This window comes from Podarcis liolepis, assembly GCF_965112155.1.
Source record: "Podarcis liolepis genome assembly, chromosome: 1".
NCBI classification, from domain to species: Eukaryota; Metazoa; Chordata; class Lepidosauria; order Squamata; family Lacertidae; genus Podarcis; species Podarcis liolepis.
In genome coordinates, this window is record NC_139554.1 from 106,460,491 (window position 1) to 106,474,711 (window position 14,221).

Sequence of the window (14,221 nt, forward strand, 5' to 3'; positions counted from 1 at the left end):
AGTGGTTAAGAAAGTGAGATATTTAGGGATTACGTTAACTCCCAGAGGTATTGACTTATTTCAGGATAATTATGTACCAGTTTGGAATAAGATTAAAAAAGATCTGGATGTGTGGGGAAGAATGAAATTATCATTTTGGGGAAGGATTGCAACGATAAAAATGAATGTGCTACCAAAAATGTTGTTCTTATTTCAATCAATCCCAATAATTAAAGGAGTGGCAATATTTAAAGAATGGCAAAGAACAATATCAAGATATATCTGGCAGGGCAAGAAGCCGAGGATTAAATTTAAGATATTAACGGGTGCAAGAGAAAGAGGAGGCTTCGCCCTGCCAGATTTGAGATTATATTATGAAGCGTCATGTCTTTGCTGGATGAAAGAATGGATGAAGTTAGAAAATAATGAACTGTTGGATTTGGAAGGGTATGACAATAGATTCGGTTGGCACGCATATTTGTGGTATGAAAAAAACGGGTACATAAGGGTTTTGAAAATCACATATTCAGAGGATCTTTGATTGGAGTTTGGAGTAGGTATAAAAACCTATTAGAACCAAAGATCCCACACTGGTTATCACCATTAGAGGTTGTGAGTATTAAATAGATCAATATGACTGGGAGATGGATAACATATGAGAAATTAATAAATAAGGAAGGAAGCAAATGGAAACTGAAACCATATGCGGAAGTAAAAGAATATGTGAACGATTGGCTGCATTACTTTCAGTTGAATGAAATGTTTAAAAAAGAGTTTTTAGAAAGGGGCTATTCGGAAAAAGAATCTAGATTCCAACAGGAGATTTTGAATAACGAAATAAAATTTTTATCTAAAATGTATAAATTACTGCTGGAGTGGAACACAATTGATGAAGAGGTTAAATCTGTAATGATTAGGTGGGCTAAAGATTTTGGATACAATATTGAATTTGATCAATGGATTAAACTATGGAAGGATGGTTTAAAATTTACAGCATGCACTACGATTAAGGAAAATGTTATGAAGATGTTATACAGATGGTATATAACACCTGTAAAATTGGGTAAAATGTACAAAGTTTGTATTAAATGTTGGAAATGTCAGGAGACAGAAGAAACATTTCACCATATGTGGTGGGAATGTAAGAAGGTGAAAAGCTTCTGGGCGATGATTTATAATGAGTTAAAGAAAATGTTGAAATATACATTTGTTAAAAAAACCAGAAGCTTTTCTTCTGGGAATATTGGGTAATGAAATTAGTAAAAAAGATGTGAAATTAGTTTTGTATGCAGTTACAGCAGCTAGAATTTTGCTGGCGCAGAAGTGGAAACAGGAAGAAATGCCCACAAGAGAAGAATGGAGAATGAAATTGATGGCATACGCAGAAATGGACAGACTAACGGGGAGAATCAGAAATCAAAGAGACCAGAGATTCACCGAGGACTGGAAGAAATTTACAGAGTATATCAAAAATGTTTGTGATGAACAATTGCTAATTGTTGGTTTTCAAGAAGCTCTGTGAAAAACATTGATAGAAATATTGTTTTAAAAATATGATATGATTAAGATTGGTAAAGTGCAATATAAAATTGAGAAATGTGAGATAAAGAGATAATACGGAGAATTGTCAGACATGCTGATGGAAGTCTAAAAGAATAATTAAGTGATAATTGGATGGTTAATTTGGTATAAATTTATGTTGGAAAATTAATAAAAATATTAACAAAACAAAAAAAAGAATTATGCAGAGTCGGCAAATCTGACAGACAGACTTCGGGAAAAGGACAATAGGGATTTTGAAAAAGAGTGGGAACCTTTTATATTATATTTGCAGAAACAAACCTGATGGTAGGATTTAAATAAACATTCACAACTTTATGGATAGGGAACAAATAATGTAATAAAAGGAAAAATATCATATTTGTAGAAAATAGCAGAATATAATAATGAGGATAATAAGTCAGAAATGGAAGTTGAGGGAAGTCCAAAGGGAGGGAGGGAGAGATGCTACCTAAATTGTATGTTATAAGTATATTTGTAAAGAGAAAAAAGAAAATCAATTTAATTTATTTTTTTTTAAGTTTAATGAAAATGCAGACTAAAGGTGAATATATGAAAGCCATGCTGGATCAGGCCAAAGGCAACTTATTCTATCATTAGCCCATGGGAAGCCAGCAAGCAGTATCCAAGGGCAACAGCACTCTTCTCACTTGTGATTCCCAGCAATGGGCATTCAGAGGCAGGCTGACTTTGATAGTGTAGGTAGAGCATAACCACCATGGCTAGTAGCCATTAATAGCCTTAATCCCCCTGTGCAATCCTGTCTACCAGCTGTCTACCAGCTCCATCTGGTACGCAGGCTGAGACCCTACCTGCCCGCAGACTGTCTCACCAGAGTGGTGCATGCTCTAGTTATCTCCCTCTTGGACTACTGCAATGCACTTTACATGGGGCTACCTCTGAAGGTAACCTGGAAACTTCAACTAATCTAGAATGCAGCAGTCAGACTGGTGAGTGGGAGTGGCCCCCGAGACCATATAACACGGGTCCTGAAAGACCAACATTGGCTCCCAGTACATTTCCGAGCACAATTCAAAGTGTTGGTGCTGCCCTTTAAACAGCCTCGGCCCAGTATACCTGAAGGAGCGTCTCCATCCTCACCGTTCAGCCCAGACACTGAAGTCCAGCTCCAAGGGTCTTCTGGCAGTTCGCTCACTATGAGAAGTGAGGTTACAGGGAACCAGGCAGAGGGCCTTCTCGGTAGTGGTGCCTGCCCTGTGGAACGCCCTCCCATCAGGTGTCAAGGAAATAAACAACGATCTGACTTTTAGAAGACATCTGAAGGCAGCCCAGCCCTGTTTAGGGAAGTTTATTGTGCTTTTAATATTCTGTTGGGAGCCTCCCAGAGTGACTGGGAAAACCCAGCCAGATGGGCAGGGTATAAGTAATAAATTATTATTATCATTATGACAATGTTTATTAGAAAGGACTGAAAAGGAGGATACAAGAAAAAGCCAATGTCAAAAAATGCACAAACAAAAACTCCACACAAAGCTACTTTTAACACTTGCCTGCACTGCTTCTACTGGATACCAGTTGGAATATTCCACCTCTTTCCCATTGGCCCATCTTTCGTAATCAGTACTCTGCAGACCAATCCAGACATTTGATTTATGCCCAAACAGATTCATTGTTATGAAAGCTAGACAAGGAAATCACAATTAGAAATGAATCACCTGTAGGTATAAATCAAGCAATTGAAGATGACAGACTTTTTTTAACTCATTAAGAACAGAAGCAAAACAATTACGTTAGTCTCTACTCAGTGGCACTTTACAGAGGCTGAAGTCATATGGAAGTGAGAAACGAAAAAACTACTGATTAAGCCAGTGGGAAATGACCTGATGTAATGCTGTTTTCTTTCCCCACCTACTCTGTGGTGTATTTTGCCTCTTGTGCGTGCTACAACAGAGGCTAACACAGACTGATCTATGCCTATTTACTCAAAAATAAGTCCTGGTGAATTAATTGAGCCTTAATTCTAGGTAACTGTTCCCACAATTGTGACCACCCACTTGAAGCTTTCTTTGGAAGGGAAATGAAGAAGTAGCTACAGCATTCTTCACCGCAGTCTAGTGCTCAGTTGTTCCACTATCTTTGCAAAAAGGTCATTTGCTCTGGCGGAAGCCAGAACAATAAATGCAGTCAAAACAATAGAACAAGAAATGAGGGCCAAATACGCGACAGACACAGACAACAGCAGCTTCTTCTCCTTTTTCCTACCAGAGAAAGTCTGAAATGGCAAAAAGGTTGCCATGCCAGGTACAGTTACATGGGCGTAACTCAGGCTTACTTTCAAGTAACCTCCTTATATAGCTCTCTGTACCTCTGTCTCCTTTGTACTGTCAATTTCCAAGTTTATTTGCAAAGGCTGAATGCAGTGGAATACTTTAGCAATGCAAACACAATACAAGACTGGGTGATGGTGATCTGGCACCTTACCCTAGCAAGCACTGGCACTGGTTAGTTATCAGTATTTTGAAATGGGAATTTTTTACCCGGTGCTATTTTTGCTCTTTTCAATATCAGGTTAGAACCCACCTCCTGTGAACAGAAGGCAAGTCTAAGGCCATTTCCTGCGTGAGGCAGGAATCCTTGATCCTCAAGTAATCAACCTTTAATTCTGGAGGAGGTTATGAGGGCAGCAACAAGTGACATCCTCTTAAGGCCATGTTTTAGGCGTCTGAATATGTCTGAGATGGAGGACAGCCCATTTGCCCACATGGATGAAGTGCACAAGGCCATACAAAATCTAGGCAGTGGCCTGTTTCACCTCTTTTAGTGTGAGATGTGGCAGCAAGTCATCAGAACCCATGGAAAGGATAACTTTAGCTACAGGACATGTTTTTAGGGAAGTCATCCGGTCTTTGGAAAAGATACTGTATGGGACAGATTTCAATCAGATCAGAAGAAGCTGGCATGCTTTCCTCCAAAACACTTCTGAGAGCTACGTATATCTATTTCTTAATGACGCATTTATTCTCTTGGCCCCTGGCTGATCCCAGGTGGAGAGAGTGAAGCGTCTGCCAGTCTGTGCAGTGTTAGGTAAGTACATTTTCAGGTACTACCCTAAGCCACATACTGCCAAACCATCCCTTCCTATCTGGCTTAAAGGGAGGAAGTGCTGAAGCCGTTGGGTGTCTGCAGATTGTCTTTCTGATATTGTTTTGACATTGTCTTTTGATTTTTGCAGTTCTTAAAGAGCTCAGCAGAAATCTTGTTTTGCTGTCTGAGGCAGGAAGACAAATAGACATTGTGTGTGTGTGTGTGTGTGTGTGTGTGTGTGTGTGTGTGTCCGTCCAAATGCCAGAAAACAGTTTTAGCCCTGCTTTATTTTCCCAAGAGATGGGACCTTTCCCAGAATGGAATGACTTCCAATGTATGAAATGAGAATATACATCTCTTTTGACATCATTACTCGCCCCCCCCCCCAATACATTTCTCCTCTTTTAACTACAGGCTTCAAAGTACAGCTGGAAGAGAAGATCTGCAGTGGTAACTAAATGATGTGCAGTAGTATTTTACAGCCATAGTAGAAAACAACAAATATTTGAATCTAGCACAGAAAACTCACTCAGGTCATATTATTTTTAGTGTTGAAGGAATCGTATTTGGATCCTCTCAGTACTAATACTTAAGAATAGCTACTGAAGCTGTTACAACTCACTTGTGGTTTTATTTAAGGTGCACAGGTTATCTGTTGGTTAGGCCAACATAAAACAAACATAAAACAAACAAACAAACAAAATCTTTATAGTGCCGTTATGAAATGGTTCACTATTATACCTTGTTCAACTTCATTTTCAATTGAAGCAAGTGATCCATCATAGTGACTGCAGAATGCTTGTGCAGAATTCCAGCTCTTCAGGAGGCCTGGGTCCTTTGGAATCTGCACCAGAAAGCACTGCTCAAAAAAGGAAACAGTTATTTAAATGGAGCAGTAACTCTTAATGGAGGGGAAGGGTATATTTTGACCTACTTTCTCACCTAGACCTTACTCTCTAGGGCAACCCATACATAATAATAGCCAACAACTCAGTGCTGTGGAAATAGAGGGTAGAAAGAGGGACCACACAGCTCCCAATACAGAACAGCACATTTTAAACCTTGGCTACATTCCAGAAGGCGTTTAAGGTCCCCTCTGCCCTTGGTAGGAACTTGGCAATTTCCGCAACACAGTAGAAAGGGGAAATTTGGATCAGATGCACTAAGTGCAGGGATACACCAGACCTATTACTCATGGCACGTTCCTTGGCGCTCGGCAGAAAACTTAACAAATGCTTCTGTTCCTTAGTATGTAATGCACTAAGCCCAGTCGTGAACTCAACCAGACAAAACTGGAACACATAACTGGAGACTTGCCTAGCAACAGCACAATGGACAAAAAGCTTTGTGCAGCGTTAAGGCAGCCACCTGCAATGTTAGACTGAGACTAATTCAACAACAACCACAACAAAACACTGCATCGAGCCTACTGGACACCAGCACGCTTTCAACGCCTGGGCATTTTGCCCACAGACAAATGCTTCTCTGGCAGCCAAATGAAAAATTCATCATCACTGGAAATCCTGAGTCACACCAGTTAGGGATGGTTGGATGCAGTATTTTTTTTTTTTTTTACAATTAGCGGCTCATGAGAAAATCTTGTTTTGCAAACAACATAAAAACCCATTCTTTCAAGAGATTTGGAGTGACTTTCTGCAGCTCTTCACCAAGTAGCTCACATCTTGCCACGAAAAGCGGGAGGCTTAGAGTAGAAACGGCAGCCTTACCAATCTGCCATCTGCTTCACTGATAACGCAACAAAAGGTTGTTGTGTATTGATTTTGATCTTTATTTAATTCACTGCCCAGAACATATTTAACCACAACATGATTGAAGAGATTAAGGAGTCAAATGGAGGGTGGGGAGGGAAAGACCAAACTACGCTATTGGAAAAGCGGGGGAACCCTAATAAACTGTCCATTAACCCCCACCCCCAAAAGAAAACTTGCACCATTAAAGACAAAGACAGATCACATGTGTTTTGGCCCTGAATAACCCATATAGGATTTGAGTTGCATGGCCTAGACAAGAGGAAGTTTGGAAAGAATGAAGAAGTAAGTTGAAGAAAGGAAAATGAACAGGAGTGGCTGATGTATGTGTCTGTGTGTGTGTGTGTGTGTGTGTGTGCGCGCAGAGACCACCCTTCCAAATGTGGTGCTGTTCCACTTACCAGGATGGGGCAAGATTTAGGGCTAAGCAGGCACACTGGCAGGAGCCCCACAATGCTGGCCACTTCTGAAAACAAGTACATACTCTTGAGCATGTTAAAGGTGGGGGACGAAATACAAAAGAAACCCCAGATTAGGAAAATAGATGAATAAGGAAGAATTAAGTGTACTTGGAAACAGAAAGCCACAAGGGAGAGAAATTTGACAGGGGGAAAAAAGTGAAGTGATGAGCAACATTGGCTAGCGAGGCAGCTTGCCAAGGGAAACTGCTGACGGTGACTGTGTGAAGATTAGGTCAAGACAAAGGAGAATTAAAGTGCGTGTCTGTGCGGAAATTCCCACTATTACTTTTGGGTGCTGGGAGGAAGTGTTAGAGGCAGGAGAAATCTCAGCCAAAAAAACCCAGCCAAGTGCATAGTTGCAGCCTGAATGGTTGCTCCAGGTATGAGCTGCTGGTTTTCCATAGTTCTACCTGAGGTAACGCACCAAGGGCACATAAGAACAGCCTTTCTGGATCAGACCAAAGGCCAATCTAGTCTAGCATTCTGTTCTCACAATGGCCAGTCAGATGTTCTATGGGCAGCCCATAAGCAGAACCTGAGTTTAACAGTAATTCTATAGTTGGGTTTACAGCACCCTTCCATTTTGGAAATGCATGTCTTTTTGCTATGGAGGCTGCCCAGATTCACAAGCACAGTGTAAATCCAATTTCCAGGTTCTGCTGAATTAACTAGTTAGTTTTGCACTACTATGTTGACAGGGGTGCCTGCCACCTTCAGGAAGGTGGTCATTATTAGCTATAGCTGTAACGTATGATATCAAGGCCTCCCAGTTGTTTCATGTGCTCTCAACATTTGTCTTCCTTCTGACGGAATCGTCAGATTTTCCAATAAATCAGTAGTCACCAATCTTTAGGGACAAACTGTAGAAACTGTACTTCTATTGGCTGCAAAAGAATGCTTATTTCAAGCCTAATTTCAATGGGAAAGGGGAGGGAGAACCGGTGGGTATCAGGCAAAGCACGTATGCTTCTGCGGCTGACAAGTTGGTGAATTCTGCTATAAATCAATGGGAACAAATTATATATGAAAAACTTTCCTCTTAAACACTAGCAGCATCCAAATGTGCATTTATTTTTAAAAGTGTATGTTAATATGCTCTGGTGTTTGTTTGTTCAAACAAGCAAGAAAGTACCTTGAATGCAAAATAAAGCCATCCTTTGGGGCAGACTCCTTGATTAGGCTGCTCTTTTGGTATTTCTCTCTCAATAGTCCATATCTTTTTACGTTTGCAGATACAAGGTAGAGAATTGGTACAGCTTGCAAATCCCCACAACCCTAAGATAAAAAAAAATCAGAATACTTATTAATACTAAACTTACTATGTAAATACTATGTAAATATTTACTATGTAAATACTAAACTTACTATGTAAATACACTGGCTATAAATTTGTTTTTCATGCATACTTATATTCATTATGATTTATGGGCAATGGTTATTGAGACTTATGCCCCTTCCAGAAGAACACTTATTTAATCCCAATTTATTTAATCAAACTATATTGCCATAAACAGCTGCTGATGCAACACTAAAAACACATGAATAGTACTTATGTACTTCTGTTTTTTGTTGAAAACTCAGTGTAAGAAACACAACAGGCTTGACTTTGTTCCAGAATCCTCTTTCTTGCATCTAGTAATTACAAGGACAAAAAATGTAACATCTCCATGTGTGAAGCCTCGATTTTCACAAATGAAGCAACTTTGCTCTAAGCTCAATAATGTGGGAGCAAAAACTGAAAAAGGCCATTTCACAGTGCTCAAAACTTTCTCCAATATTAGGGCTTGTGGTTCTTTTTCAAGGTATAGTGTGGACCTACAACAATCATTGCTGGGGTGAAAGAAGCTGCCATATGGTTTGTGGGGATGTTTCCTGAGCTCCCCAAGATTGCACTGTAAACTTTCTATTGTAGAAATAGTGTGATGCCATAGGTAAAACTGTAGAAGGGCAATTTGGTGACCATGGCAGAAGGAAGCACTTGGATCACATCATTTGGGTTGTACTCTTAAGGCTGTGATCCTATGTGCATTTTTTTGAGCCTTAGGGCTCATCCACACTTCTGCTTGTACTGTGTCTAGACAGCATGGGTCCGAGTGGTTTTCTTCTTGCCCCACTCCTTTCCAAGGGAAAGGAACAAATAGATAGGAACAAATGGCAATCCAGGGAAAACCCAAATTGCTGTTTGTTCTGACTAAGCAGTAAAGAGCAGCTTCCACCAGGGAAACGAAGTGATACAAGAGCAAGTGTGGATAAGTCCTATTGAGCACAGAAAGAGGCACTGTGGCAGCACTTACTATTATTCACATAAGTACCATGCTAAGTAACTTTTGCTAACAGGGTGTTTCATCTGTTAGCAAAATGCCAGTGTTTTGCTTGCTTGCTCACTTAAATTGGGCTGCAGAGCAACTGATTCCATACAGGAAAAGATTAAAAGAACAGGTATACAAAGAGAAAAGGGAGAAACAAAACAAAAGCATATGGCTCCTCGAGGATTTGCAGTCTGGATGACAAACACAGCACCTGTGGCCAGAAACATCCTCAACACAGCTCTGGCCAGAAAAACAGATTTATATATATATTTTTGTTATGAAATGCAGATGCATAATTTATCACAGAGGAAAAACCTGGCAGAAATGATATAAATATCTACTGTGTTATCTGAGAATATATTGGGCTGGATCCAACCTAAATTAGTCTGCATTCCTATTCCCCTGCAATGAGTTATGTAACAGAAATAGCTTCCTAAATATTTCATTTGCAGGAAACAGGAGGCAAGTCCTAGTGTTTTCAACGAGACTTGCTTCAAAATAATGTGTTTTAGGATTTGTTTTGGGATACCAGTGATCAAAAGATAATACACACCCCATTTTTCTTTGCAAGTTACTTGGAAATGTGTGTTGTATAAAAGAGGAAGAACACCTTAGTTCTTTTTTCTCTAACCACATATGACTCAGTTTGGTTTTGTATGCTATTCAGTAGCTTAGCCTTGAACTTCCAACCCAGCTTAAGTCATGTGCAGTTGCACATGACTGGTTGCACTAAAAAGTAGATGAGAATTCACACCTAGTATAAAGTAATACACAACATCAGAATTTGCATATGCACCTAATTTATGCATTATTGAACAAACAGTTGATATGCATACAGAAGCCTGCTTCCATGAGCAAATCTCCTTCAGTGCAATCCCATTTCAATGACTCACTAATGACTAGAAGCCCAAAACTTAAGTCATGCTGTCAACATTTAAAGGCCAAGCATGGGGCATACCAATCCCTATGCCTGGGACATGAGAAACAGCAATACGTTGTTCAAATTATCGTCACCAGCTTTAACAGGAACAGATATTTTGGAACAGAATGAAAGCTACTTCAAAGAAAAGTTTCATTAAATATTAGAAATACACGAAATACAATCAGTCCATCTCCTTTATTGACATAGGGTCAAGTGCATCGTATACGTGGATCAGAACTCAACACTGTTAACGAAACATAGTAGGAGATACTTTAGGATAAAACTGTCCAGACATTGTGATGTACGAAAATGGCTCCTAGGACCTATGGTGATGTAATTTCATAGTGTCACTCGAAAATCTTGCCACATTCTCCACAATGTCATTACTACAATTGTTAAGCAGATAAGACACCCTGGGAGAGTCTGTGTGATAAATCGCCTCCTTCATTAAGGAGGTCAAATACTTGTCATATATTTTTGTATAAAATGGGCAATAAAATAAAATGTGTGTGATGGATTCAACCTGTTTTGTGCCACAAGCGCAGTATCTTTCAGAGTATGGGATTTTCAAGAATCTACCTTGCAAAACTGCAGATGGTAAGACGTTAAAACTTGCGAGGGAAAGAGCTCTGCATAGTTGGGGATTGTAAAGCTGGTATAAATATAGAGTGTCCTGGCCAAATGAGGGTGGAATTCCCAACCTCAATGGGGAACAGATTTTGTTGGCTGCACTGCAAAGGGTTTGGAATTCAATCTCTAGGATTCTGCACTTGATTGTCTGGAGTGCTATCAATTGTGGGAGCATAAGCAGTGACTCAAGTGATAGGCCACAGGTTCTGATTTTGCTCTAAATGCAAGCTAGCCATTTGGAGTGGTGGGATTCTGCCAGCATGAGGAAAGTTAAAGAAGACAGATTGGACATGAAATGTAGGCGAAGCAGTGAGCCACTATATAGATATACTGTACCCGTTTGGGAAGAAATAAAACCACATTTCTCTCCTTCTGCATTCATAGGTCTTTCTTCACCTCCTTCCCAGTTTTGGTATAATAATGGTGAGCCGTCTGCCCATCTGTGTAGACATTTTAAGTATTTAGTTCTTTCACTGCAAATGACTGTCAAAAAACCCTTTATTCTAAACCTAGGGCATGGGCAGTCTGAAGGCAAGTTGAATCAATCTTGAGAAGCTAAGCATATCTGCATCTTGCCAGTACTGGTTGGGAAACCACCCTGGAATTCCATTGAAGAAAGGGGAGAAACGACTGGAAAATATAATGCATTTTCTAGAAGAATGACTTTGAATTCATTGATTTGCTTATCATTTAGTGGATTAAGATGAAATTAAATATATCATTTAAAAAATAATAATAATCCATGACTGATTATTCAATACAAGTGTAAAAATGAGAGACAGGACCAGAGGAATCCAACTCTGTAACAGTCAAAGAAGCTGCAACGCTTGAAGATAATAGTTTACCAGCATATTCTACAGTACCAATATCCCCCCCCCTGAATCTGTAACAAAGATCTAATCTAAAACAGGAGTTCTGTAAATTCAAAATAGAACAGATGGCAGAAAAAGATGGCTGCAGCTGGAGGCCCCATTAGCTAAAGTGGTGTTTCAGGTTAAGAACAGTTTCAGGTTAAGAACGGACCTCCGGAACGAATTAAGTACTTAACCCGAGGTACCACTGTATAAGAAGACAGAAATAATTTGTTTAAGGTTTTTTGCGGCAGGGGGGATTCCTCCCACCTCCCTCAAGAAGTCATACGAAAAAACCGTATTACACTTATATTTATAATCCAGAAGATATTATTGTAAGGGAAATGTCTTGAAGTCCAGATCTCTCTCCCTTGGTGTCAAATCTAAACGTATTTTGAAAGATTGGACATAATAATTCAGTCTTACCGAAATCCTTCAGTAGCTATTTCTGAATGCAATGCAATCCACCAATCATTATTCATTTTTGATACCTGTAAAAATAATTTTTTAAACAATTTTTTAAAAAACAAATGTTAGAGGAATTTATTGCTTTCTGGTATACAGATTTATTCAACTCCACCTTGCGTTATTTATGTTATACCAGTCCATTAAAATGAAAATATGGGAAACATTAAAATGAACAGCAGAAATCATGTATCAGCTCCAACTACCACACAATTGCACTCATTCCACACGCTAGCAAGGTTATGCTTAAAATTCTACAAGGCAGGCTTAAGCAGTATGTGGACCGAGAACTCCCAGAAGTGCAAGCTGGATTTCGACGGGGCAGAGGAACCAGAGACCAAATTGCAAACATGTGCTGGATTCATTATGCAAAAGGCTGGGTTGGATGAATCCCAAACTGGAATTAAGATTGCCGGAAGAAATATCAACAACCTCAGATATGCAGATGACACAACCTTGATGGAAGAAAGTGAGGAGGAATTAAAGAACCTTTTAATGAGGGTGAAAGAGGAGAGCGCAAAATATGGTCTGAAGCTCAACATCAAAAAAACGAAGATCATGGCCACTGGGCCCATCACCTCCTGGCAAATAGAAGGGAAGGAAATGGAGGCAGTGAGAGATTTTACTTTCTTGGGCTCCATGATCACTGCAGATGGTGACAGCAGTCACGAAATTAAAAGACGCCTGCTTCTTGGGAGAAAAGCAATGACAAACCTAGACAGCATCTTAAAAAGCAGAGACATCACCTTGCAAACAAAGGTCCGTATAGTTAAAGCTATGGTTTTCCCAGTAGTGATGTATGGAAGTGAGAGCTGGACCATAAAGAAGGCTGATCGCTGAAGAATTGATGCTTTTGAATTATGGTGCTGGAGGAGACTCTTGAGAGTCCCATGGACTGCAAGAAGATCAAACCTATCCATTCTAAAGGAAATCAGCCCTGAGTGCTCACTGGAAGGACAGATCCTGAAGTTGAGGCTCCAATACTTTGGCCACTTCATGAGAAGAGAAGACTCCCTGGAAAAGACCCTGATGTTGGGAAAGATTGAGGGCACAAGGAGAAGGGGACGACAGAGGACGAGATGGTTGGACAGTGTTCTTCAAGCTATGAACATGAGTTTGACCAAACTGCGGGATGCAGTAGAAGACAGGAGTGCCTGGTGTGCTCTGGTCCATGGGGTCATGAAGAGTCGGACACGACTAAACAACAACAGCAGCACCTCACAGTCGCCTCTGGCTGGACTGAACCGTCCAGGACCCTTTACCTTTTACCTTTACATAGCTGTAGTAAGACCCTTTGGCCTGTGGGCCAAGTTAGGCTTGTCAGTCTTCCCATTTGATGCAGCCCAGCCACACCACCTACCCAGCCATTTGTCAAGAGAAGATACACAACAACAGCATTACAGCTGACTTTTTCAGAGAGCACCTACACCATGAACTTGCCTCAGTCTCTGAAGAAAAAAGAAACTGCATTTCACTAATTTGGAGTTACTATATATTTACATTTGTCCCAATTATGTAGAGATGGCTACTATAAGAGTTGAACTATAAATGTCTTTCAAATATTTTAAAGTGTCTAATCCCCAGGTTGTTTTTTCTTGGTAAGACGGAGGAGGCCGGGATAAATGCTGTTCCCTGAAAATGTAGAAAAATAACTGGTTATGTTACCTTTTTTATTCTGTTGTGGATAAATTCCTGTTCGTTGGAAGAATGTATTGTTGCTATATTACCACGGAGCCAGCCACAAACAAACTGGAAAGTGGACCAGTCTGAGGCGCTGTCATAAAAAAGGTACTCTGCTCCTTGATAATAAAACCACGATGGCTCTAAAAAATTAAGTTAAACATTATCTATTTGAATATGTCCGTGAGGTAATTTTATAGTTAATTCAGTTTTATTTCTGTGGAGCTGACGTTCCACAAAAGGAGCAAAATCCTTCTAGATCAGAACTTGCAGCATGTTTGGATAAAGATGCACCCCTAGTGGTAAGATGTTGCTAAAACTGTTTAATTTGGGAGATGCTGCTGCAAGTACATTTTCAGATACATACAAGACTTGTTTTTGTTTTGTTTTTTGAAGACATTTTGGTAATCCAAGTAAAATTTAAGTCATTACAACTGACTGATTTTATTCATGTATTTAAGGAAACACAGAGAAACCTTTTAAAAATTATGTTCATTAATATGTATACAGTATTTCATAAAATGATACTGTTACAGCATGTGTGAAATAA

The 14,221-nt window shown here is 39.7% G+C and overlaps 1 protein-coding gene across 5 annotated transcripts in view; it reads right to left on the minus strand.

The window, feature by feature from the left end:
- Positions 1–14,221, minus strand: part of PLA2R1 (phospholipase A2 receptor 1) — a 62,236-nt gene that overhangs the window by 13,677 nt on the left and 34,338 nt on the right. For all 5 annotated transcript variants that reach the window (XM_083493235.1, XM_083493234.1, XM_083493237.1 and 2 more), the window contains 6 exons: positions 13,657–13,814; positions 11,953–12,017; positions 11,012–11,115; positions 7,947–8,089; positions 5,326–5,443; positions 3,051–3,181 (listed from right to left, as the gene is read on the minus strand). In XM_083493235.1, coding sequence (XP_083349361.1) covers positions 3,051–3,181; positions 5,326–5,443; positions 7,947–8,089; positions 11,012–11,115; positions 11,953–12,017; positions 13,657–13,814 — 719 coding nt within the window. The remainder of the gene's footprint in view (positions 1–3,050; positions 3,182–5,325; positions 5,444–7,946; positions 8,090–11,011; positions 11,116–11,952; positions 12,018–13,656; positions 13,815–14,221) is intronic.